This window comes from Mus musculus, chromosome 5, assembly GCF_000001635.26.
Source record: "Mus musculus strain C57BL/6J chromosome 5, GRCm38.p6 C57BL/6J".
Lineage (NCBI taxonomy): Eukaryota > Metazoa > Chordata > Mammalia > Rodentia > Muridae > Mus > Mus musculus.
Window position 1 is genome coordinate 36,532,055 of NC_000071.6, and position 25,120 is coordinate 36,557,174.

Genomic DNA, 25,120 nt, shown 5'->3' on the forward strand with positions numbered 1-25,120 from the left:
AAAGAGGAGAGAGGAGGCTGGGTAACATGTGCACCCTTACAGAAATACCCCGTGCGGGACTCAGCACGGTCCCGAAGCCTGGTTTCAGTGGCATGGACAACTTGTCATCCCATGCGCAACAGACTCACCTTCTCTCACTGAGCTGGTGAGGGTCCAGTGAGCACGTGGCAGAGGCACACAGCGCTTGTGGAGTCAGTGTGCCGTCACAAGAAGCCATCCATCCGCTCTCCTGCCTGTCATCTAGCAAGTACACAATGAAGCAGAACAAGGCCCTCGCCCTAAGTCACTCAGACAAGCAAGCAGGCAATGGCTACGTCAGTGCTAGAAGAAGGGACAGAAAACGGAGGCGGGAAAGGACACCCCCTACTGCAGTCTCCAGGAGGGCAGCTAAAAGCATCATTCTGGAAAGAATGCTGTGGACTAGCCTTCGGGTTAAGCACTGGTGAAGAACAGTTCTCAGTGACGAGAGCAAGTTCCCCTTAGCCTGTCCATCCGCTACCATCACTCAGACTTTCAAAGCTTAGTGCCCACCCAACACTTTACAAGTTAGCCAACTGGGGCCAGAACTGAGTCCTCAGATTCACTCACGTTAAATCCAAGATGACTATAAACATGCCCTAAAACAGTGCTGGCTCATGTGATTTTTATACCGTATTTTAGAACTGAATATCATTTATAAATTGACTACATGTTATACCAGGAGATAGTGAGCAGGGTGACTTCTACTAACATGGGAAACATAAAGGACCAAGTATATCTTTCAGCGTTTTTCTCCATCAAACACTGGCATAGAATCCTGCATTCCCAGGCTTCATGCCTCCCCCGTTAGTGTGTTTGGTCTATCTGCTCAGTTTGTGCATCTGTAACACTGATATCTCTACCCATTGAAGTCAGGGAAACAAGACTGACTCACTGTTCACTTCCTAGCAGATCAAAGCTTCAAGAGCCTCATGGGATACTGAATACCATAAGAACCAAATGACAGTTGTAAGAAAAACTTCAATGTCTAATCTAGGGTGCTGGTCAGTAAATTATTAAACAGCAACTCCAAAGGCCACTATGTAAAAAATGAAATTATGCAACAATATATAAAACTATAGAGAAATATATGTTTTCAAAAAGTTGAACTGGTCTTAACCACATACTAAAGCTGAGCATCCTCCTAAGCCATTAACTAGCAAATGTAGTCTGACCCTTGCTCTCCTGAACACAAGCTGGTGCTGCTTGAGAGACACATGGTAAAGCCACAAACAAATGGACAAGGAATCCCAATTTAGAAAACGCCGTGGGGCTGGAGAGATGGCTCAGCGGTTAAGAGCACTGACTGCTCTCCCAAAGGTCCTGAGTTCAATTCCTAGCAACCACATGGTGGCTCACAACCATCTGTAATGTGATCCAATACCCTCTTCTGGTGTGTCTGAAGTCAGTACTCATATAAAATAAACAGATAAATAAATCTTTAAGGAAAGGAAGAGAGGGAGGAAGGGAGGAAGGAAGGAGAAAGACACTGTACAGGGACTATTTTTGAATAGTCCCTGAAGCCTGATAAACTCCCTTTAGACTAGATGGTCAAGGGGAACCTGAGAAGACACGCCTGAGCTGTGACCACCTTTCAAAACCACACTGAAGGAAGGGCACAAGCAAAGGCTTAGGGCAACAGAAAGCAAGCCAGAGAAGCCTGAACAGGGAAGGGAAAATATATGCTGGGGCGCACTGGGCGGAGGTGGTCCACCCACATTCATAGCCAAGAATACGTATTCAGCCCAAATGTGATCACTAGCCAGGAGACAGTCTGCACTGAGAGACTCTGTATCACCAGTATGTACCAGCACGGATGTTAGCTTCTTCATTAACAACAGGTGGTCTGCAGAATCTGCATTCAGATTCAGCCAACTGTAGATCAAACCATCCCTCAAGAAAGAAAAGTATCAGAAAGCCAAGATGCCTGGACTGACCACGCCATAACTCTCCAAACAACACAATGCTTCTTACACAGTGTTACACTGTATTAGGAAATGTAAGAAATGTAGAAATAGTTTAAGTACATGGTGGTGTTAAGTACCATTTTACAAAAAGGACTATAGTATCCGAGGATTTGAAGATCCATGGAAGGTTCTGAAACAAATCTCCCACATGACACTAAGACCCAACTCTCTAGGTTTCATACTGTAAGAAACCTCACCATGGACCTGGTCCTTCTCAGTTGCTGTGCCTGTCTTTGTAACATCCTCTACCAAGTGAAAAGTTTTGTTTCTACTTTGCTGAGTTTTTATCAGAAATGAATACTGGATTTTGTCAAATACTGTTTCTGCCTCAACAGGACCACGTGGTTTTCTTTAGGTCATAACACAACTGATGACAGTGGTTGTTTTCACACATCACACCCTCCTTGATTCCTAGGATAAACATGACCTAGTCCTCAGTGTTGGCTTGAACAAGTGTCTGGGGTTCACTCTGCTAATAGTGAGATCTGAGGATCGTGGACACTGGGCTGGGGTCAGTGTCCGGAGCATCAAGGAGCAGTTGGGAAATGTCTTCTTCCTCCTAAATTTGGCAGTGTTTTAAAACAACACACTATCAGTGAAACCATGTGGGCCTGGACAGTATCTGTCTTATCTTTCTCCTTGCCGTGGTCAAATACCCTGACAAAAGCGACATAAGGAGAAAGGGTTTGTTGTGACTCAGTTGCAGAGGGATGGAGGCCACCATGGTGGGGAAAGCACGGAACAAGAGCAGACGACCAGCTAATGACACTGCACTGACACACAGGAAGCACTGAGTGAGTGTGAAATGGAACCCCAGCACCCCAAGGCCCACCTGGGGATCCACTTCCTCCTCAAGGTTCCACAACCTTCCCAAACAGCTCAGCAGCTGTGTCCAAGTCTTCAAACATGTGAGCCCATGGGGATATTGCACATTCAAACCACCACAGTACTGAACTGTAATGTTCCTGTCTTAACATAAAAAGTGCAGGATAAATCTTATATCTTGGACGAGTTTTGGTGATTTCTAATTGCCAAAGAAATAAGACTATTTCATCTGACATGATAAGTTCCTGTAGAGAGTTATTCAAAGAATTCCATTTCCCCTCTCAGTTCTACAGGATCCAGGTGCTACCCCCTTTGCTCATCCCTTTCATTGAAAATGTGTTTCTGGGGCTGGCAAGATGGCTCAGTGGTTAAGAGCACTGACTGTTCTTCCAAAGGTCTTGAGTTCAATTCCCAGCAACCACATGGTGGCTCACAACCATCTGTAATGGGATCCAATGCCCTCTTCTGGTGTGTCTGAAGTCAGCTACAGTGCACTCATATACATTGATAAATCTTTTTTTAAAAATAGAAAGAGAAGAGAAGAGAAGAGAAGAGAAGAGAAGAGAAGAGAAGAGAAAAGAGAAGAGAAGAGTTGTTTCTCTTCCTTGGCAGTTCCGCTAAGGTGGATCAGGACGGGGACATTCAAAGAGCCCAGTCTGCTCTCACACACTCCCCTTTCTAGTTCTAATTTCATTCATATGTCTTTGTATCATTTGTTTCCTTCTGCTTTTTAGAGTCTTAAGATAGAAACCCGGCTTACTGATGTGAGACCTTCCTTCTTTCACTTGAATGTTATATATTTCCTACCCAACCTGCATCTTCCATGCTTTGGTATGTTGTATTTTTACTGTGTCAAAATATTTTCTGAGTTTCCTGTGGCTTGCTCAGTAGTTTGCTACTTATTTAACATCCACATTTAGGGAGAAGTTCTTAATATTTGTTACTGCTTTGTTTCTCTGTGATGAGTAACATATTTTACTTCAGTCCTTTTTCCACTGAAAGTTTCTTTTATGTCCCACACATGATCTGCCTGGGGAGTGCTCCACAAGCACTTGGATTGGCGACCACTGAAGGGTGGAATGTCTCCACAGGTCATTCAGCGCCTCCAGGTCCTGGCTTGCTCTGTCTGCAGCTGGTTCTTCTCATGTGTCTCAGAGCAGAGTGGCATTGACTCTCCATTTGTGAAGTTAACAGGTCCAGTTTTCTGCATCTCTGCTTGGATTTGCTACAGTCACTAGTGCAGAGAAAGCCTTCCGAGCTATCTGGTCTTCATCAGGCAAGAGCCCATTTTATCTCTGGAAACTGGCTTTGAAACCCAGTCCTTACTTTTTCTTTTTTCCTTTTTTTCTTTTTCTTTCTCTTTTCTTTCTTTCTTTCTTCTTTTTTTTTTTTTTTTTTTTTTTTTTTTTTTTGGTTTGTTTTGGTTTGGTTTTTCGAGACAGGGTTTCTCTGTGTAGCCCTGGCTGTCCTGGAACTCACTCTGTAGACCAGGCTGGCCTCGAACTCAGAAATCCACCTGCCTCTGCCTCCCAAGTGCTGGGATCAAAGGCATGCACCCACTGCCCGGCCAGTTCTTACTTTTTATGACATTAATATCTACCTTAAGGGAAGTGCTGAAGACTGAACCCAGGGCTCCATGCACACCAAGCACAAACTACCACTAAACTACACCATCAGCCCTATCTCTTCCTGTCCTATCCTAACATGTGTTCTCTTACATGTTCTGTATTTGAAAAGTTCCATGTAGAAAACAGAATTGGGTTATTTTTTTTCAAGCCTCTTTAACAACACTGGTGTTGGGGCCATCTGTACCTAACATGATATGGTCTGTCTAAGTTTAAGTACCGCCTTACTTGTCATTTGTTCTTTCCCGTTTCCTCTTTTCTGTCTTCATTTTGAGTTTTCTGAATTTTGTAATTCCATCTTAATCTCTCTATCATGCTTTTGGTCATCTTTCTGCAGAGTTCACTGATTGGCCTAGGAGCTGAATGATACGTGCAATTTTCCATGACCTGATTAGAATCAGTATTTTATGACTTCAAGTAGGAACCCACTGCCTTTCCCTGGTACATGATTGTCTAATATGTTACTTCTATATACAGTTAAAGACCCAAGCAATACTAACCTTTACCATTAACCTAACACATTTTTAAAGAACCCACTGAGAACTAACTGCCTATCTGAATTATGCCTTCTGCCCATATGTCTACCATTTCTATTCCTCTTTCTTCCTGTGTTCCAAGGTTCTTTCTAGTGCAATGACCCTGCAGTGGCCAACTCTTGTATGAAACGATCCCTGAAAGTATAGTCTTTGGCCAACTCTCTTACAACGAGGCTCCTGCCAGCAAACACGTTTAGTCTTCATCTGAGCGCCCTTTCCTTTCCCCTTTGTTCTTGATACAAGACTCTGGAATGACAGTTCTTTTCTTAACAGTCTAAAATTATTGATTCCCTTTATGAGTTTTTAACAAATATTTTCATTGTATTTTAATTGTGTGTATGTGGGGGCTATGAGCAGGTGTTTGTGGGTGCTAGCAGAAGCTCAAAAGGGGCACCGGGTTGGAGCTTGAGTTACAGGTGGACGAGCCTGCCAACCTGGATGTTGGGAACGGAACCTGGTTCTGTGCAAGCGCTGTAGCTGCTCTGATTGTTGGGCTCGCACCTCTCCAGCCCCCTCTGTTTTTGATGAGAAATTCATAGACATTCAAATTATTATTCCTCAATAAGTAATGCACTGTTTTCTCTTGATGATTGTAGACATCTTTGCCTTTACTTTCAACATTGGGTTATAACTTGCCAGGCCATGAACTTCTTAGAACTTACCCTGTTTATGGAGTCACTGACTTAACTTAAATCTGTAGGTTTGTGGTTTTTTGTCAAATTTGGGACATATTCGTTTACTTATTCTAATAATTTTGTTGTTGCTGTTGTTATAAATTCTTTCTCCGGGGATCTCAGTGCAGTGACATAAATTCAAACCAGTGACTCTGGCTTCTTCTTTTTGTTTTGTTTTGTTTTTATTATGATTTTTGTTTTATTCACTGGGTATGTGGCTGCAGGTGAGTACAGGCACATCCATACAGAATCTAGGAATTCAACTCAGGTTGTGGGACCTGCCCGCAAGCACCTGGACCTGTTAAGCCGTCTCCATCTTGCTGGGTTTTAAAACATTTTAGTGGTTTCTCCTGTGTTCAGGGTTATATTACTTTATTGCCTTTACTTTGATCTGTACTGTCCGACTGACTGCATTCAGGTGTGTGTTTCTATTTATAAATGTCCATTTATTTCTTACATTTTCTGTTTCTCAACTGTTTTTGTCTTTCACTCTCAAGAGTATCTACCCTATTTGCTGAAACATTCTTCTAATTGTTTCTTTAAGGTCTTACACAATCCCAACACGTGTTGATCTTAGGATCAGTGTCTATTGATCACCAAAGGACGTCCTAGTCCTGAAGCCCAATAATTCTGAACAATGTTCTAGACCTTTCTTTTAATATTTTAAAATGTATTGTATTTTGTGTATGTGCATTTTACCTGAGTGTATGTCTGTGCAGCACATGAGTGACTGATGCCAAGGAAGTGGTGAACCTCCATGTGGATGCTGGGAATCGAACCCAAGTCCTTTGCAAGAATGAGTGTTCTTAGCCACTGGACCAATTCTCCAGCCCACAGACTTTTCAAACATTATGTTCCAAGACATGGCCTGTGTAAATGTTGACGCTGTTATAACCTATTTGGATTCCAGATAGAAAGAATTACAAGTTCCAGCCAGCTTTTCTATCAAATTCAAGTTCTGAACTCAAGTTTTCAGCACTTTTGACTCTGTCTTGTATGTGCACCACCCAGTGGCCAGTCAGAGATTTGCATGCTCTATCCATCCAGTTCTACTGAAGTTACTTAGGGTCAGGTCCACGTACCCAGACAGACAGTGGCAGGAAGTCATAACAACCTTAAAGAAATCACTTTCCGGCAAGTCTCTTTGCAATCACCAAGTGCCTTCTTGCTCCCTGAGTCTCCTTGTTGTGGTTAAATAGCCACACACTTCCCATAACTATGTTGGCAAGAGAGGTGCAATCTCCTTTTCTCATCAGCTTCCCCTCCCAAGAGTGTTAGGCTCCTGTCAGACACCACAAGTGCTGCCCGCCATGAGACTGTAATGATGGCTGGAGAGTTGGCTCAGCTCACCCAGGTTCAACCCCCTGCACCCACATACATGGTTGCTCAATACAGTCTGTAACTCCAGCCTCAGAAGTTCTGTTACATCTTGGGCACCTCCTTGGGCACCAGGCACAGATGTGGTACACATACATACAGCCAAGCAAAATACATATAAAATGCTTATAAATACACATAAAATGCATATAAATACACATAAAATAATATTTTTTTTAAAGAACAGAGGGGAAAATAACACAAAGGAGGGTCTCTGCCTATCTCTAAGTACTGGACCCACTCTTTTTCCCAGGCACAGAGCCCCATCTGGTGTTCTCTTTCTGGGTTTGGTCTGCCTGAGTTCAGGCTAAAAATGTCAGTTTCTATTCAGCAGCACTCTGAATTATAGTCTTCTTGCACAGTCCTGCTACCATGTGCTCCCCAGCCCTGGCGAGTGGATGCTCTGTGCCTCTGTCCATGCAGTGTGCTCACTGGCGAGTGGATGCTCTGTGCCTCTGTCCATGCAGTGTGCTCACTGGGCCTGGAGAGGCACCGTATGCTTACTCTACCCACCTAAAACTGGGAAACTGAGTTTGTGTGTATACGTGTGCGTGTGTGCATGCGTTGCCTGTGCACACGTGCATGTACATGCCCATGCCATAGCACACAATAGTAAGTCAGAGGCCAACTTGCAGGAGTCCCTTCTCTCCTTCCAACTGTAGGTCCTGGGTTAGAAGTCATACTTAGTAAAGTTGACGAAATGAAGCAGGGTGCTGATGAAAATGAAGGCTGTATTCATTTCTTAGTGTTTTAAAATGTGTCTGTAGGTTTTCAGCTACCTCTGTTGAGCACCCAAATACACTCTTCCTGTAATGTGTGATCTTTTGTATCCCAGACCTCTCAGAAACCAGAGCTCAGAAGAATGAATGTCACTCTAAGCTGCCCTGGATTTACCACTTTCCGGCATTTTCTAACATCTAAAAACTGGCTTGATTCTGCAAAACCATACAAGACGATCCTGGGTAAACAAAGCTAACAACAAACCTGTAAGCCTATGGTTACGGTAACCAGCAGCTGCTTCAGTGAGAACCAACAGCGCATCAGCTTTCTGATCAACCTCACTCCCAGAGAACTATGTGAATTCCTTAACAAACAGCGAATAGCGCACACAGAACAAGACACCCATTTTATTCACCTTATTCACAAGGGACAGGACTGCACTTCTGAAATGCTATCACCAACCCTGCTGAGTGGCCACAGCCCTGTCACTCAAGCCCAGTGGGTGGAGAACCGTAGGCAGCACCTTACTCTGTAGCTCAGTGGCTAGAGAGTTTGCATGCTGCTGGGTGAACTTCTGGCCCTGTGTGGAGCTGGCCACAGTGATGGCTACTTCCTCCCAATAGCCAACATTCTCACTGAATAGCCATCACCCTTGGGATAATCTGTAGTTACTAGGACATGGCTCTGGGTCCCAAAACGCAGGTTTACTTCAGTGTGCTGGAGGCACAAAGCCTACAGACTTGCGCTTCTCACATACAGGTAACAAAGACAGGCCTCATCTCACTTCAAGAATCATGGCCTTGGTTTTATTCTCTTATCCTGGGTCATTTTTTATTCCCCTAAAAAAGTGTCTCCAAAGTCATCATGTAAGCTGATGGAAAGCAAGACAATTTTCAAGGTTTTTATGAAATTTGAAAAAGAAAAAGGTAAGTAACATTTTAACATCCCTCTTCTCCACCTGTCCCCCATACTTTCAAAGAAACTGAAGTCTCTAAGGCAAAACCAAGAAATGTAACTCAGACTGAATGAGGTCAGGTGCCTTGGGCAAAGCACAGAGAGTACTTCCATTACAACGTAGGCCTATTTATTAGCTGGAAATTGCAACAGCATCCCTTGACCAACTCCGGGCAAAATACACCACATAATTATGTCTTATGTTAGAGCAACACTGTATTCTAATGCCCAGTCCACACCTGAGGAGACCCAAAAGAGACAACTGTCCCAAGGTCATACAAGTGACTCTGTACACATCTGTTCCACTGCTCTACCACAAAGCTGGCAGCCACATCAGGACACACACTCTCACGGCCCTGGTGCCTGGCACACCACCTGATGCAGCACAGTGTGCACTATGTGCCTGTGGGCAGAGGTCAAAACACACCTGCAGGAGTCAGTTCTCTCCGCCACTGTGTGGAGTGGAGTCCTCATAGACTGCAGTCAGGGAATTAGACTCTTTCTTTCTTTCTCTCTTTCTTTCTTTCTTTCTTTCTTTCTTTCTTTCTTTCTTTCTTTCTTTCTCTCTCTCTCTCTCCTTCCTTCCTTCCTTCCTTCCTTCCTTCCTTCCTTCCTTCCTTCCTTCCTTCATTTTTTTGGTAGTCCCTCCACCCCTTTAAGACAAGTCTGGCTATCCTGGAATTTGCTCTGTAAACCAGGCTAGCCTCTAGCTCAGAGATTAGCCTGCCTCTGCCTCTCAAGTGCTGGAATTAAAGGTGTGCAACACCATCACTTGGCCCAAAGTTATGTTCTTAAAGCACCATTTGATGATGCTTCTCCAACGAAAATAATTCCAGAAAGCAAAATGGGGAATTCCAAGAATCCTTGGTTATGTTTTAGCTCTAAATACAGTTACTGTCACTGTCTCAGATCACACATATGGACAATCAAGGGTCCAACTCTGGCTTCTGTAAAGTCAGAGCCAGCAAGAGTGACAGAAGCCAGCTCAAGGCAGTGGTGCCCAAAGTAGTCACCCTGACTCTCTCCCTCTCTGGCTTTGCTAGGTTGGAGTCAGACCTAAAATATGAGAGGGACAGAGACACAAAGCATATACAAACCGGTCCCAGGAAGGACTGTGTGACTCATGCATAGGGTACAGTTACTTTCTTCATTATTGATGGCTAAAGCCAAAGGTCTTCTCAGCAGAACCGTGTTCCTGCACAGCCAGCTGGCCTCTACAGTTCCCCAGTAAGGCTCCAGAGCAGGTAACACATGAAGCAAGTGACCCCCAGAGTCACACAGATGCCTACTAACATAACTGTCACTCCTTCTTAACTGCAGATGAAATTACCCTACTTTATCTCCTAGGAAAGTTACAACTGAGTTTTGCATACAAACTCATATTTAATCGTATGCTCACTTAATAAGTCTCCATAATGACTAAAAAAATCAAAATGTAATTTACAAACGAGGTGGTGCCCACCTTTAATCCCAGGACTTGAGAGGCAGAGTCGGAAAGGCCTACAGAGTGAATTCCAGGCCAGCCAAGGATACACAGAGAAACCCTGTCTTGAAAAACATTTTCCCCCCAACATTGATAACCTTAGTGAGTTTCCCAGGGAAATGACAAACAATAGTCTAACAAATTTAATTTGGAAAGACATGAAAATGCACTGTGTGGATAGCCATCTTATATTCCTACATCTAACAGTCATCAGTCCTGTTCTTGGCACTCACGACCTCAGCCCCAACAGGTGCCTCTTCTCCAACATGGATTTGCAGGTGAGCTCAGCATAGGAAGGCCCTCCCGCCAGAGAGAGGCATGAGCACACCACTCAGGTCACAGCCTCCCTTCTGATCCCCAGGCTCAGCTCCAAAGACCTGTCTACTTTCCATAGCCTTAGGTGGGCTATGTCCTCTCTCAGACCTGAGGACTACCACTTAGTTGGTTCCCAAGAGGACTCAGAGAATAGCTAACTGCCCGTGAACAGAGATCTAAGGGGGTTGCTGCTGAGGACAACTACTCGGCCAACTGCAGACCTTCAGTTCAACAGGTTCAAGGCCACAGCACTTGGCCGACAGCGGACCTTCGAGCATGATGGCCTATCCATGTTCCAGAGCAAAATGAAGGATTTAAGCTCCAGGATGTATGGAGCCTGCTTTAGTATCAAGCACAATAAAGCTAGATTATAAACACATCTGCAACTGTTACTGGAAAGACTGACTAAAACGCATCAAGTTTAAATATCTAAAGCCCTGCTGAACTTCCCTGTATGCATGCTACAATCTGTAAAGAGGAGAAGAGAGTTAGATCCCAGCACACACTGTGTTCGGACTCGGGTCTATGATCCCAGGCACCCAGGGAACACAGAGAGCTTTACACCTTCCAGCCTCCGTGAGAGTACGGTGTGGCTGATGAGCACACGCTGCACTCATCAATGCCTTACCTTCTGGGTCTTCTTTGAATCTTTCTGAGCAGTCTCTCGGAGTGGGACTTTTCCAAACAGCTTCCATCCCAAGTCTCTCTGTCTATCAAGCCTTGCATTTTGTTTTCTAGCAAGCAAATTCCTATAGAAAGAAAAGAAAAGGGCTAGGCCATTTCTGGGTGTTTACAGAGACACTCAGGCTAACAAGAACAAATCAAACTTTGCTTTGAGAGGGACTCTGTGCAATGAGCACACATTAACACTTAAGACTTGGTTTGTACACACACAGATCTTAGATACAAGTTTGCTGTAGCCAACTACTGTGTGTACCAATTCCACTATTTAGAATTTTAACAATGTATCCAATAATAAAGTAAATCAGCAAAAGTCAGCCAAAATGAGTGGAATGTCTGGCTCTGCCGCTCACTAGCTGTGAGTGTGGACCAGGAAAGTAGTCTGAGTCTCGGTTTCCTATGAGTGACAGAGACCCCACTTGTGATCCCCAAGTTCAGTTACAAACAGGCATTTCAAGGACAGCAGTCTTTCAGATCATAATTGCTTTAGTAGCTACCTTCTAGCTTAAATTATCTGCAAGATGATCTATACAGCCTCCAAGGATCAGAGAAAATCATTCGTGAGATGGTCACAAGGTCTTTCCTACCAGCAATATGTAAACCAAAGCTCCGGAAACTCCAAGTCCTAACTGGCAGTACAGATAAATCCGGTTCTCAGCTCCACTGTACAGGTACAGTCAGGTGCAGGCATTAATGCAAATGGCTTCCAGGGTGCCCCCCAAAGCAGACATACCTGTAGCTTTCCAGTAAGTTTAAAAACATATCAAAACAAAGGCTTCAAAAAAGAACAATAGCCAGCCATGGTACCATACACCTATAATTCCTGAATTTTGGATGTTGAGGCAGGAAGACTACTTTTAATTCAAGTTCAAGGCTAGCGTGAGCTTTAAGGAGTCTGAGGCCAGCTTGGGCTACATTATAGCAAGACTCTGTCAAAAAAAGAGGGAAAGTGAGTGGGGGCAGGGCCATGAGAATGAATTGCTTTCACTGTTTTCTCCCCATGTTTCTGTTGTGACTGTAACAGAATCCATTTCAGAAATGGTTTCACAGCCCAAAATATTTGTAAACACAAACAAATGAACTTTGGGCATTCTAGAGTTTCAACACATTTACCACCGAAGGATTTATGCAATTTAAACCAAGAAAAGCCCGAGGCACCCACGAATGCTAAGAACATGGGATACCTAGAACCCGAGTTACTGGAAGGACTGTGTATGCCTGAAGAGGAGCTGGCAGAGATGGTGAAGCAAGCCACAGGAAAGGGAAGACCACACAGCAACAGCAGCAAGGAGGACAGTACTGCCTGTTCAGGAAAAGAATCTGAGCCCTCACTGAGCAACCAGCGCAAGCAGCATATGGGATGTAAAGAAAGGGATGGGGCCCAGCTCTTGCATTTATGTCTTGGGAGTGCTAGTCACTGCAACAACAGGACCAGAGATGAAAAGAAGCACTTGAAGGCACGCTGTCTGAGACTGCACAATGGAAGTGCAGACAAAACTAAAGAGTATCCAGATTCAAAGCCGCTTAGTCAGTGTCAACCTAAGATCTTAAGCTCACAAACAAACCAAAACTTGACAGACTCACAGAAAGCACCTTTATAGTTAACACCTTGAAAACCCTACATGGCAAGCTACATATAAAATGGTACTGCACGCAAGTGCTCTAAACACACAAGTGCTCTTCAGTCTAGTGTGTATCACATGACCAAAGCCAGTGCCTAGCCAGGCACTGTAAGCCCACAAGGAACATGCAGACACAAGCCAGAACCCTGTATCCCTTGGGCAATCCTCCTGCCAAGGGTCTGGCAGCACCTTCAGAACATTGTTTAGAACCCATACACATAGTACCATTCTTGCCTAGTATTCAATAGCTCCTTTCCAAGGCTATGTCACCATCTGCCCACACTGCCCATGAGACAGAGAACTGGGAGCAGCTCTATTCAAGCTTTAGGCTGACTTTAGGCAGCCAGTCTCTGCCTCGCAGTAGACCCTCACACTTGTCCAAGGCTCCTAGCACTGTTTCCATAGTACTCATCACTTCCTGCTGTCTTCAACACAGGTTCGATTCCCTCTCCTCTGCTTTCTGTCCCTAGCAGGAAGGCAGGAAGTCACTTCTATACTCTCAGAGTCTATCTAGCAGGCAGTAGGTGCTCAACATGTGTGTTGGCAACTGGAATGGCCACCATGTGTGTCTGCAAGGAGGCAAGGGCAGGGGGATGAAAAAGCATAGTTAACAACTCTGAGTTTAGTATTGCATGTCCACCATATGGCTCATGTGTGGAAGGCTGGTCTCCAGCTGGTGGCATGACTGAAAGGTGATTGATTTCATCAGTGGGTTAATCCACTGTTAAATTCACAGCTTCATGGACTAGTCATTAGGAGGTGGGGTGAGGTTTAATAATAGGTCAAAGGGGGTGTGTTCTTGAAAGGTGTAGCTAAGCCCTGACCCTTCTTGCTATTCTCTCTGCTTCCTGCCTTACAACAGCCCAGAAGCAATGGAGCTGGCTGGACCTGGAAGCAAAGCCTCTGAAACTCTGAAGCAAAGTAAGTCCTTCCCCCATGTTGTTGTCCTCAGGTGTTTTGTCAGAGCCTGAAACATGACTAACATACATATACACACAGCCTACATGCTCAAGATAAGGGGTCAGCAACCCTGCTTATACACAAGATCAACAAAGACCTCAGGCAGGGGCAGAAGAACCTAGGAAAGAAGGGGCAACACAGGGCTGAGGGGAGTACTTCGTCAGTGAAGTGCTTGCCTTATGTCTTAGTCAGGGTTTCTACTCCAATACAAAACATCATGACCAAGAAGCAAGTTCAAGAGGAAAGGGTTTATTCAGTTTATTTATTTGCTGTTCATCACCAAAGGATGTCAGGACTGGAACTCAAGCAGGTCAGGAAGCAGGAGCTGATGCAGAGGCCATGGAGGGGTGCTGCTTTCTGACTTGCTACCCCTGGCTTGCTCAGCTTGCTTTCTTATAGAACCCAGGACTACCAGCCCAGGGATGGCACCATCTACAATGGTCCCTCCCACCCTTGCTCACTAATTGAGAAAATGCCTTACAGCTGGATCTCATGGAGGCATTTCCTCAAGGGAGGCTCCTTCCTCTGTGATAGCTCCAGCTTGTGTCAGGTTGATACACAAAACCAGCCAGTGCACCATACAGGCATGAGGACCCCAGTCAGAGCTCTAGAAGTGAAATGAAATGGCAGGCATGGAGCACACTCAGGAAGCAAGGTGGAGAGAGAGCTCCTGAGGATGACGTGTGACCTCCACGTGCACGTGTGCATACACACACAAAAGATGTAGAAGGTGAGGACTGGAGATGCCAGGGAAAAAGAGCACGCACTATGCTCTTGGGGAGAACAGAAAGGTGGGGACAGTTTGCAAAGGGGAAGTGTCCACTACAGAGAAGTACTTGAGAGAAAACAGTTCACATAACTGCTGGACTCCTTTGTTCTGTATCCCTAGAAAATTATGGCTCCTTGATGAAAATATATATTTGTGACTCAAAGAGGAAAACTACTGTCCTTGAAGGATTAGGGACCGATAGCTACAGGCCCCTGCAGCAGCCTAAGCTAGCCTCCAACAGGCAGTCAAGGACCTGTAGCCCTGCTTCCAGTCCATATACTCTTCCACCACACTGCCTACATGGCTCCCTGAGCACTTCAGACTCCAGATTACAAGTCCTCTGTGTTCATGTACACACATTAGTGTGGTCCCCCTCTGCCTAGAGTAAGCCTTAGTTCCCAGATGCTCATTCAAATCCCCCTTCCACAGAGGAGGCATGGAACCGCTTTCTAAAGGCATCAGTCTGGGGAAGAAGCGCCTCTGCAGGCTGGGACTCAGCAGCCTTCAGGCCTCACTCCTGCCATAGTTCCTGGGGCCTCAATTGTATTCAGAAACAGAAAGCCCCAGGTAAAGGAAGGCCTCTTTCCAGTAGCCGTCTTGTCTAGGACCCAAGAAGAGGCCTGGCCTACCTATGTACAAGTCCTGACCCTTTCTTCAGCTATCCTTCAGGCACTGTCCAGCCCTGGACCCGAGGCCCAAACACATCTAACAAGCACCATATGAAGAAGGCAGAAATGGCTCACACTAATGCTGTTCTCCCATCTTGCCAGTGACTTGACCCTGTTTTTAGGGGGCATGTGGCCTGGCTCCATCTCCATCCCTATTCCACAGGCTGCTCCCCATGACCGCTGGGGAGTTTTGCAAAGAGGTGTTTGCAAATAGGTGACATGAATGTTAAATGAGCTGGAGGCCAGAGCTCAGTATAGCCATATTTTTGGCCTGCAGGAGAGAATGTGCTTCCATGGTTCTCCATGGAGCAGGCACAGGACAGCAGGGAATCCTCATGCCAAATCCCACCACCAGTAGTCAGCACTCCCCAAACACAGAGACCTGCAGAGAATGGGCTAGTTCATGAGAACAGGGTGTTCCCAAAGAAGGTGGTCTCAGAAGCAGCAGTCAGAGCATCTCTAGCAGCCCCAGAAGCCGCCTGCACCAAAGCAACTCCAGAGTCCCACTGAAGCAGTCGCAACTTCTCAGACACAGACTAGGGTGGCAGTGGAGCAACTATCAGTGACGAAGCCACACCAAGGACTAAGTAGGATGCCAACAGCAGGAAGAGAGACCTAAACAACCATGGACAGGCAAAGCTGAGCTGTAACTGTTTTATCCAGTGGCTGGGAAAGTCATTATTTTCATCTCAGTACATCATTAATGAAGCAGGAAAAGATACAGTCACTCAACACAAAGTAATGTTCAAAATAGCAGTGTGTCAGTTTCTGGGAAACCAGGAAAAAGTTCATAGGTACAATGTGTGAAACACACAAGGTGTCATTAGAATTGGAAACAAGACAGTTCCTGGCACATTTACCAGGGGTCTACTAGGATTCCAGCATGAAGGTATAGGCCAGTGCGCACTGCCTCCTCCAATGCTGGCACCTTACTCTGAAGGCCACCTAGGGTTCTCTGTATAGCAGGAAGTAGATAAACGCAGACACCAGCAAAAAAGGCAAGGGAGACTAAGAACCAGGTGTTGAGAATAGCACCAAATCTAAGACAGAAACTCTCCTTACCTACAGTCAAAGGATTTGGGCCCAGCCCTGTACAACAATGGAGCTACCACCCACTGTTCCTGCTAAATACCTGAAAAACGGAAGGCACTGCAGTGAACTGAAACACAGTGTTATTTTTTAAATGTCATAAAAAGTGAAAGTCAAAAGTTTGAGACATATTTATACAGCTTTAAGAAGGACAATGAACATTTTCTTAGAGACTGAGAATTATCTGATGTCACAGCAAAAGCCAGAGTCCTAACAGTATTAAGTAAGACATTTGATCAGGTGTCGGCCTCTACTTGTCCAGGGGTGGACTCCCTGCTAACAACCACTCCTCTGAAACAAGTTACTAGATAGGATATGCAACTTTCCACCACAAACTCCACTGTACTTTTTGAATTGTGAACCATGCAAATGTATCACCTGTTTTGAGGTTTATAAACAAGAAACAGCTACTACACAGCCAGGTATTTCTGTCACTAGAAAACAAAACACTTCTGCATCTCTACCCAACATCTCTTCCCCATAGCATCTCTCCCCCACAGCATCACTCCCTAATATTGCATCTCCCCCCACTGCATCACACCCTCACTGCACCTCTCCCACACACACACTACATCATACCCTCACTGCATCTCTACACACACACACACACACACACACTGCTTCACTCCCTCACTGCATCGCTACACACATACACCCACCCCCACCCCCACAGCTTCACTCCCTCACTGCATCTCTCTACACACACACACACTGCTTCACTCCTTACTGCATCTCTACACACATACACACACATACACACACACTGCATCACACCCTCACTGCATCTCTCCCCCACACACACTGTTATCACTCCCTCACTGCATCTCTATACACACACACACACACACAATGCTTCACTCCCTCACTACATCTCTCCTCCACACACACTGCTTCACTCCCTCACTGCATCTCTACACACACACACACACACACACACACACACCCCATACCCCATTTAGTATAAATGAGTCCATGAGATGTGACCTTAAACAAGGGAGAAGTTAAAGGCAAAATGAAATTACTCAGTGACACTCCACTGGCACCACAGACCAAAGAGGAACTAAACAAGTTTGCTCAGCTGCTGACGTATAAGCTTTGGCTCAAATCATTCACTCAGGCATAATCCTTTGCCCTGCCTAATGAGCAGTGTGAGCAGCCTGGAGAGGGGGCTCGATGGAGAACACCTCGGCAGCTTTCATGTTGTACTTCCAGGAGGCTGAGCTCGTGTCCAAACCTAAAAACAGAAGTAGCAGGGAGAAGGACCCCAGCCTTCATACCGAAGCCTAGACAGAGGCGACAGGGGCCAAGGGCAAGGCTTTCAGTGGGGCAGATCCAAGAATGTCAAGGACGTCTGAGGGTTAGCCAGAGCTGGACCTGTACCCGAGCTCTACCCTTTCTCTTGTTTGTCATCCACACAGGGGAAGAAGGGGAAGACAGCGGTCATGAGACCTGGTAAGCTATCAATCAGTTTTCATTTCTTTCCCTCTCCATCCCCACTCAGTGTGTTTTGTTTTGTTTTTGTCTTATTTGTGTGTAGGTAAGATTCATCTATTAACCTCTAGTTCTACCTCCTAGAGCCACTAAAATCAGAATGCTCAAGAGATAACAACCTACCCAGATCCAGCCACCAATACAAAGTCGTGCTGGGAAGGCAGCTGCCAGGTGACTGCAGGCCCCGTGGAGGCCATCTACAGCAGCTATCTGGACAGCAGCACATCTCAACAGATGTGTATCAGACACTCTGCTCAGCTGCTGGAGGGGCATAGCACAGGAGGCAGTATCTGCCCTGGGAACCTCACAGTGTGGGCAAACCACAGGGCCAGCCCACGATGTTCAGATTCTCATGTTAACTGAGCCTTCACCCCTTGACTTTCCAAGATTGGACCTAAACCACAGGTTCTCCTCCCAGGTATGCACCGAGCACTGCTCCACCACCAGCCTGGATTCCTCCATAATGGCCGAGGAGGCAGTATTCAAAGACAACAGGAGCCAGAGCCTTGCACAGGAATAAGAAAGAGGAGCACAGCTTCAAGAGGATAGAGATGCCCATCACGGTATCACAAGGAAACCTGACTCACACAGCGAGATTCACTTCCATCTGTCCAAACACTTCCCGAATGAAACAGCTGTCCAGATATATACTGACCTTCTCTGCATGGTCCTCTAGCATGGATCTCCTGCCCAACAGAAGTTACTGTAAACATCACCTGTGGCTTCTGGTTACGAATGGTAAGATTCCAAGGTGTTGGGTAAATTCCCAAGACCACCCACCTGGCAGTCAGACCTCCCCAAGTCAAGTGAGGCAATAAATGGCACCTGCTCACTGGACATGGCCCACTGGGCTGGGTTTTCTCTCAGTGCATGTGGAGAATGGCTGACTCCTATCAGAAGAGCTTTGCAGCACAGGGAACCAGTCTCCTGTTCCTTCAACTTCTAAGAAAAGACAGAGGAAAGGATGGTGATAATGCAGCTTTCTCACTATCACTCCTCTATCCCTGCTTATAGAATCAAATGGGTAAGGAGAGAGATGGTCTTCCTGGTAAGAAGCCAGTCACACTAACTCAAGCAGCTAGGCACCTATCTACTTCAAGACAGCTGCACAGTGGAAACAGCTCCGTTTTCTTTTTAGTGTTCTTCAATGTGAACTACTGGTTGAATATTGGTTGGTTGGTTGGTTTTTTTTAGAAATCTCTTTCTCTCTCTCTCTCTGGTTGTTTTTTTAGAAATCTCTCTCTCTCTCTCTCTCACACACACACACATACACACACACACATACATACATAGAGAGAAATACACACACACACACACACACACACACAGTGAGAGGTTTCTGGCTTCTCTTGAAGCGTCCTATGTGAGCACACTGGCAGCACAGGGAGCCAAAGCCATGGCAGCCTGTAGGGTGTGTTGGCCTGTAGCACCCAGCACTGCCCCCACATTTATCACATAGCTAACACCAGCATTTCCATCACCTGTTTTTAGGGAGGATCTGACCCAGATTTTTAGGGACTCTCTAAGCTTCGATAACTTAGACAGGAGATCCTTTAAGAAAAAAAATTAATTATGAACACAAAATTAGGGGTAAATGAATGTTTCTGGAGACTAAGAATCATTAGCGTTGCCCCACATTCAGTCCCAGCACTCTGTCATGTGAAACCTGGAGCATGTCAGCAGCCGGAGAGACTCTAGCAAGCACTGAGAACCAACGTGCATATACTCTGTTGTTAAATGCCTCTGGCCTTATAAGTATTGTATAAGTATTCCTGTTCTCATTAACTTTTGGGATAGACTGAAAACAAAAGATGGCTTCAAAAACAATATGAAGTGCTCACTGACAACAAGATGCATGCACAGCTGCACCTGGCCCCTGCCCTCAGAAGGCAGTCACAGAAAACATAGGGACAATGTCAACCTGGTACTTCACCAGGGTGTAAAGCTCCCGAGGCTGCCTCTGCCAGTTACTGCTTCATCTCTAGAGCCCAAACCAGGCCCTGGGTACATAGAACATGCTTTTCAAGGTACTGAGGACACGGTTCAGGCTCCATTCCCAACACAGCATTAACCAGTGCAATTCCAGCACTCAGAAGGTAGAAATGGAGGGACCAGAAGTTTAAGTCATGCCTGACGACATGGGAAGTTTGGGGCCAGCCTGGGCTACATAAGATAGTCTTAGATGGGGCTAGAGAGATGGCTCAGCGCTTAAGAGCACTGACTGCTCTTCCGAAGGTCCTGAATTCAAATCCTACCAACCACATGGTGGCTCACAACCACCTGTAATGAGATCTGATGCCCTCTTCTGGAGTGTCTGAAGACAGCTACAGTGTACTTAGATATAATAATAAATAAATCTTTAAAAAAAAAACTGTCTTAAAAATAGAAAAGTAAAAATCTTGACCAAGGGATTTTTTTAAGGGTTCCAGAAAAACTGTTACTGTACACTACCATAGAGGAAAGCAGGCTCTAGAGCAGTCCAGGAGACATCAGCCACAGGGAACTAGGATCAGTCAAGGAGGAGGTTGGCTGAGTGGGTGGATGACAGCCCCTGGCCTGGTGGAGCAGGTTCAACCAGCCAGGCACTCCTGAGGGATTTCTAAAACTCTGCTGAGGTGTCAAGGAAGAGAAGCTCCGTAAAGGCCCCACCCTTGGGTACTGCGTATGTGAGAGGCATGCACTTGCGACTGGACTCGGCCATCATTCCTTATCCCTTCCCTCCTTTGGCTCACAACATCAGAATCCAAAGCTGAACTGCAGCACTCATCTCCAGGAGAGCCACTGGCCCATTTCCAGGCACAGCTACCTGTTACTCTCTGGCAGCCTGGAGCTGACCAGGTACTTGTCACACATTTTACAGTCCCCTCCCAGCATCCAGCCACCAAATAAACAAGAAGAGGCCCAGAAGAACCTAGAGAGACAGAAAGAACATGGCTGGTCCTCTCCTGCCCATCATACTGTACTTCCTCCCACAAGTCTGACATTTATGCACATTTACAGCTAGTCATCTCTAGCCTGGCTTTGAGAAAGCAAGGAACAGTTAGTTACAGGGCTGCTACACAGAGACACGTTTTCCTCAGCAACCCCACGCTTGCACAGAGTCCAAGTAATAACACTAGTAGAGTTCTAGGCATGTCTGCACTAACATGCCCCAAAGAGTACATCCCCAACATCCTCCCTAAACACAAGTGAGTGTGTCCATTTTAAACAGGGCCACCCAAGGAAACTTCCCTACCATATCAAGGGCATCAAGTTACCTCATATCAAATCCTCCACCACAATGAGAAAGCCCCGGCTCTGGCTGTCCCCAGTTACACAGTTAGAGAGGCTTAACAGCCACTCACCTGTCCATGAGCAGAAGCAAAGGGGAAGCAGCCATGATTCTACTGTGACCACACAGTCCTCAGGGACCAGCCACAGATGCTCTGAATCTCCTGGTGCCTCATACCTGGCAAGCCACAGTGTCAGGGCCACACCAGTGTCCTCCTTCTACTTGTTCTGAAAGACGAAGGCTTGCAGGATGGAGTAGATCAGCTGGAAGGGCAGGGGTGGGACAACTCACATGTCACAGGAAGGGTGGAGGCAGAGAGGCAGGCAAAGCTGAACAGCAAAGCCTGAGTGCTTAGGTCCCCAGGCCAGGGCACAGTTCTAGCACAAGTCAAATCAGATGGGACAGACAAGTTTCTGATCATAGGCCCACTGTCACTTCACACTTAGAAGTACTACAGCACAAAACAAACTGCCATCCAAGCAATACCTGTGACCACACTAAGCTGGAAGGAGAAGAAAGTAAGTGTTAGGTATACAAGTGTGTCAAGGTGTGTGTCATGTCCAAACAGCCCTTTGACAACCAACACTGGAGAAATTCCCTCTCATTCACAACTGAAGGAAGGAAGGAAGAAAATAAATCAGAAGAAAGAAAGAAAGAAAGAAAGAAAGAAAGAAAAGAAAAGAAAAGAAAAGAAAAGAAAAGAAAAGAAAAGAAAAGAAAAGAAAGAAAATAAATCAGAAGCCAGGCAATGGTGATACACACCTTTAATTTCAGCACTTCGAAGGCAGAGGCAGGTGGATCTTCCTGTGAGTTCAAGGTCAGCCTGGTCTACAGAGTGAATTCTAGAATAGCCAAGGCTACACAAAGAAACCCTGTCTCAAACAAAACAAACAAAACAGACCAGAAGCTAGGAATGAGTCAGTGGTAAAAAGCACTTCCTGCTTCTCTACAGGACTTGACTTTGGTTTCTCAACTCCAGCTCCCGGAAACCTGACGTCTTCTTGCCTCCACAGGTGCAGGAGTTCAAGGTCCTCCTTGGCAGCATAGAAATCTAACAGTCTGGGCTACTGAGACCTGTCTTAAAAAAGCGAAACACCCTACATATGATGATTCATAAACTCAACACTTCAGAAGCTGAGACAGGAGGGCCAAGCGTATGACATCAGCCTGAACTATACAGAGTTCCAAGATACACAGTGAGACAGACCCTGACTCAAAAACAAAAAAGTTCTAACAACCTCAAGTTCAACAAGCACCTAAACTCTAAACCCACCAGCAGTTACCAGAGGTTGCTTCTTCTGGGGGCTGCCAACTGTCAGTCCTGTAAAAGCCCCTCCACAGGCAGTTGTCAGCTCTATCAACACTTCACAGAGAAACACTGTCTGTAGCTGCACCAGAAACATCTGCAACAGCCAGTGACCTTGTCTGGGACAAGGAGGTGGTGACTCCAAGGATTGCAATGTCACTTGATACGTTGTAGAAAGGAAGGGGGAAGGTGAGTTTATATGGTATAGGACAATAAAAAATGTTGACTCCATCATTTAAAAACTCACAAAGAAAATAACCAGGTTCAGATGGCCTCACTGGCAGTCTTCCAAACATGGAATGAAGAAATACAGATGCTTAAAGAACAAGTCTTAGTCCTTCTCCGTTCCAAGGCTCATCCCAAGAATGTATTAGGCCACTCAACAAATCCATGCAACTGGCATCACTTACTAAGAAAAGTACCTCAGCGACAGAACCCCTGCCGAGCCTACAAGATGCCCAGGGCTCGCTCTGGAGTGAGGGAGAAGGGGCCAGGGTATATGTGGAGTATGAACAAATGTTTAAAGTCCCCTGTGCTGCACTGGAGTATTTTACTATGGCACTCAGAGAGAGCAAAGCTGACTTTCGGGGCATATGTAGGTCAGTAAGTTTTAACATATCTATAGCTCCAACTGCCAACCAAGAGTCCCTTTTTATTACATTCTTTAAATGTTGTGTGTAAAGGAGGTGTATGTACTACAGCGTGCCTTGGGCATCAGACCTACAGAAATAGGTCTCTTATCACCTTTAGGGGTCTCTGGGACTGAACTCAGGCTGTCGTGATTTGTAGCAACCACCCAAGAGCTGAGCCATCCAATCAGCCCCAGAGAAAATCATAGAAACCATCTGAGAGTACAGAAAGAATATGAAATCATTAGAAAAATGCAAGGGCATTCACACACACACACACACACACACTATAGTAAGCTAAAGGAGAAAACATAGCCAGCAGTGGGTAAAGAAAAGCCATTCAATAAAGTGCAAGACAAGCATGTCTTTTTTTTTTTAAGATTTATTTATTATTTATTATATGTAAGTACACTGTAGCTGTCTTCAGACACTCCAGAAGAGGGAGTCAGATCTCGTTACAGATGGTTGTGAGCCACCATGTGGTTGCTGGGATTTGAACTCCGGACCTTCGGAAGAGCAGTCGGGTGCTCTTACCTGCTGAGCCATCTCACCAGCCCAAGCATGCCTTTTTAAATACCTTAAAACTAGGAATAAAAAGGAACGCCCTGGTGTGAGAAAAGATCCCTATCAGAAAGCCATACTTCTGATCAGAGCTACAGCAATGCTGACCACATCTCAGGGGTCAGGATGCCAGGGACTTTGCCAGCAGCACCTCAATGTACCGCACTGTAGAGGGAGGGAAGGAGCAGCAACAAGGTAAGAAGAGAGGTAACAGAGAGAGTCATGCTATAGAGACAATCCAAAAGGGTTTACACATAAGCTATTAGAGTAACTGAGCTTAGCAAAACCACAGGACTCAAATTGTATACATAAAAATTAACACTACTCAGAGTCACAACTATATATTATATTATAAAACTATCAAAAATATCTTGGAATAATTTTGAATTTTTTAAAATTACTTATTATTTATGTATTTATGTATTTACTAGGGGGAGCATGTGGCACAGCGCACACGTGAAGGTCAGAGAATAACCTGTGGAACTCAGGTATCTTCTCCCACCATGTGGGTCCTGAGGATGGAACTTAGATTGGCAGGCTTGGCTGCAGGTGCCTGTATCTCCTAATCATTGCACCAGCCATTTTTTTTTAATAAATTTAATGGAAGAAACACAAAACCTTTACATTAAAAAAAAAAAGCATAAAGAAAGAAACAAACAAAAACCCCTAAACTAATTGAGAAACTAACATTCAAGGATAAGTAATCTTCATTGATCTATAGCAATAAAATCCCCAATTAAAAAAACCCTAGGGAACTGTTACAAAAAGGAAACTGCCAAACTGTAAAATTGCTATGGAAATGCAAAGGAGCAAAGCTGCCAAGGTAATGTCACAGAAGAACAAGCAGGAGAGCACAGGCAGTTATCCGGTCTCTCACATGGCTGACTGAAGAATACCATGGCGTTAGTGAAGGAGAAAGTAAGGGCGGGACACAGTCAACTGGGTTCCCTCAAAGGTTCAGGGAGAAAGAAAATCTGCATACTGCATGTGAAGATCTACTGGTAATGGCAAAACAACAAAACTTCCAGAAGTCAGCAACAATCCTACACAGGTAACAAGAAATCACATGCCATAAAAGGAAGACGGGTAAGGTAGAATTGATTACAGCCTAAAATACCTTTGTTCACAAACAAAACATAACAAGCATCAGGAAAATTAAAATGTAGGCTATAAGCCAAGTGTGGGAGTGTATATCTGTACTTCCAATCACGTAGGAAAAACAATTGAATTCAGTAATTTAAGACCAATCTGGGCAACATGATAAGCAGTATATAAAAAAATAAAGTAAGCCATGGTGAAGCCAAGGTATTTGTGGCACATGTATCTGACAAGGGATGCTATCCTGAATATACAAATCAATTGTTATGAGTATACAGCCCAGAGATGGAACACATGCTTAGCATGTATAAGGCCTAAGTTCCTCCCAGCTTCCCAGGAAAAACAGTAAAAAACAACAAATGAAAACCACCACAAAAGAAATTCCAAGTGTCAAGTACAATAGAAAAAGATGCAGCCTATTGTTAAAATAAAAATGCAAATTAAGCCAGGTGCGGCGTCGCATGCCTTTAATCCCAGCACT

At 45.2% G+C, this 25,120-nt stretch overlaps 1 protein-coding gene across 8 annotated transcripts in view; it reads right to left on the reverse strand.

Annotated features, from left to right (window-relative positions):
- Positions 1-25,120, reverse strand: part of Tbc1d14 (TBC1 domain family, member 14) — a 95,668-nt gene that overhangs the window by 41,451 nt on the left and 29,097 nt on the right. For 6 of the 8 annotated variants that reach the window (XR_376793.2, NM_001113362.1, NM_133910.3 and 3 more), the window contains one exon: positions 11,123-11,243. The exons of 1 other annotated variant lie outside the window; for it this stretch is intronic. Coding sequence is in view for 6 of the 7 variants with exons in the window: in NM_001113362.1 (NP_001106833.1) it covers positions 11,123-11,243 (121 nt within the window). In the remaining variant the exon portion in view is untranslated. Of the gene's footprint in view, positions 1-11,122; positions 11,244-21,118; positions 21,568-25,120 lie in introns of those variants that run through there. One more of the 8 variants, XM_006503644.4, reaches the window with a different exon arrangement.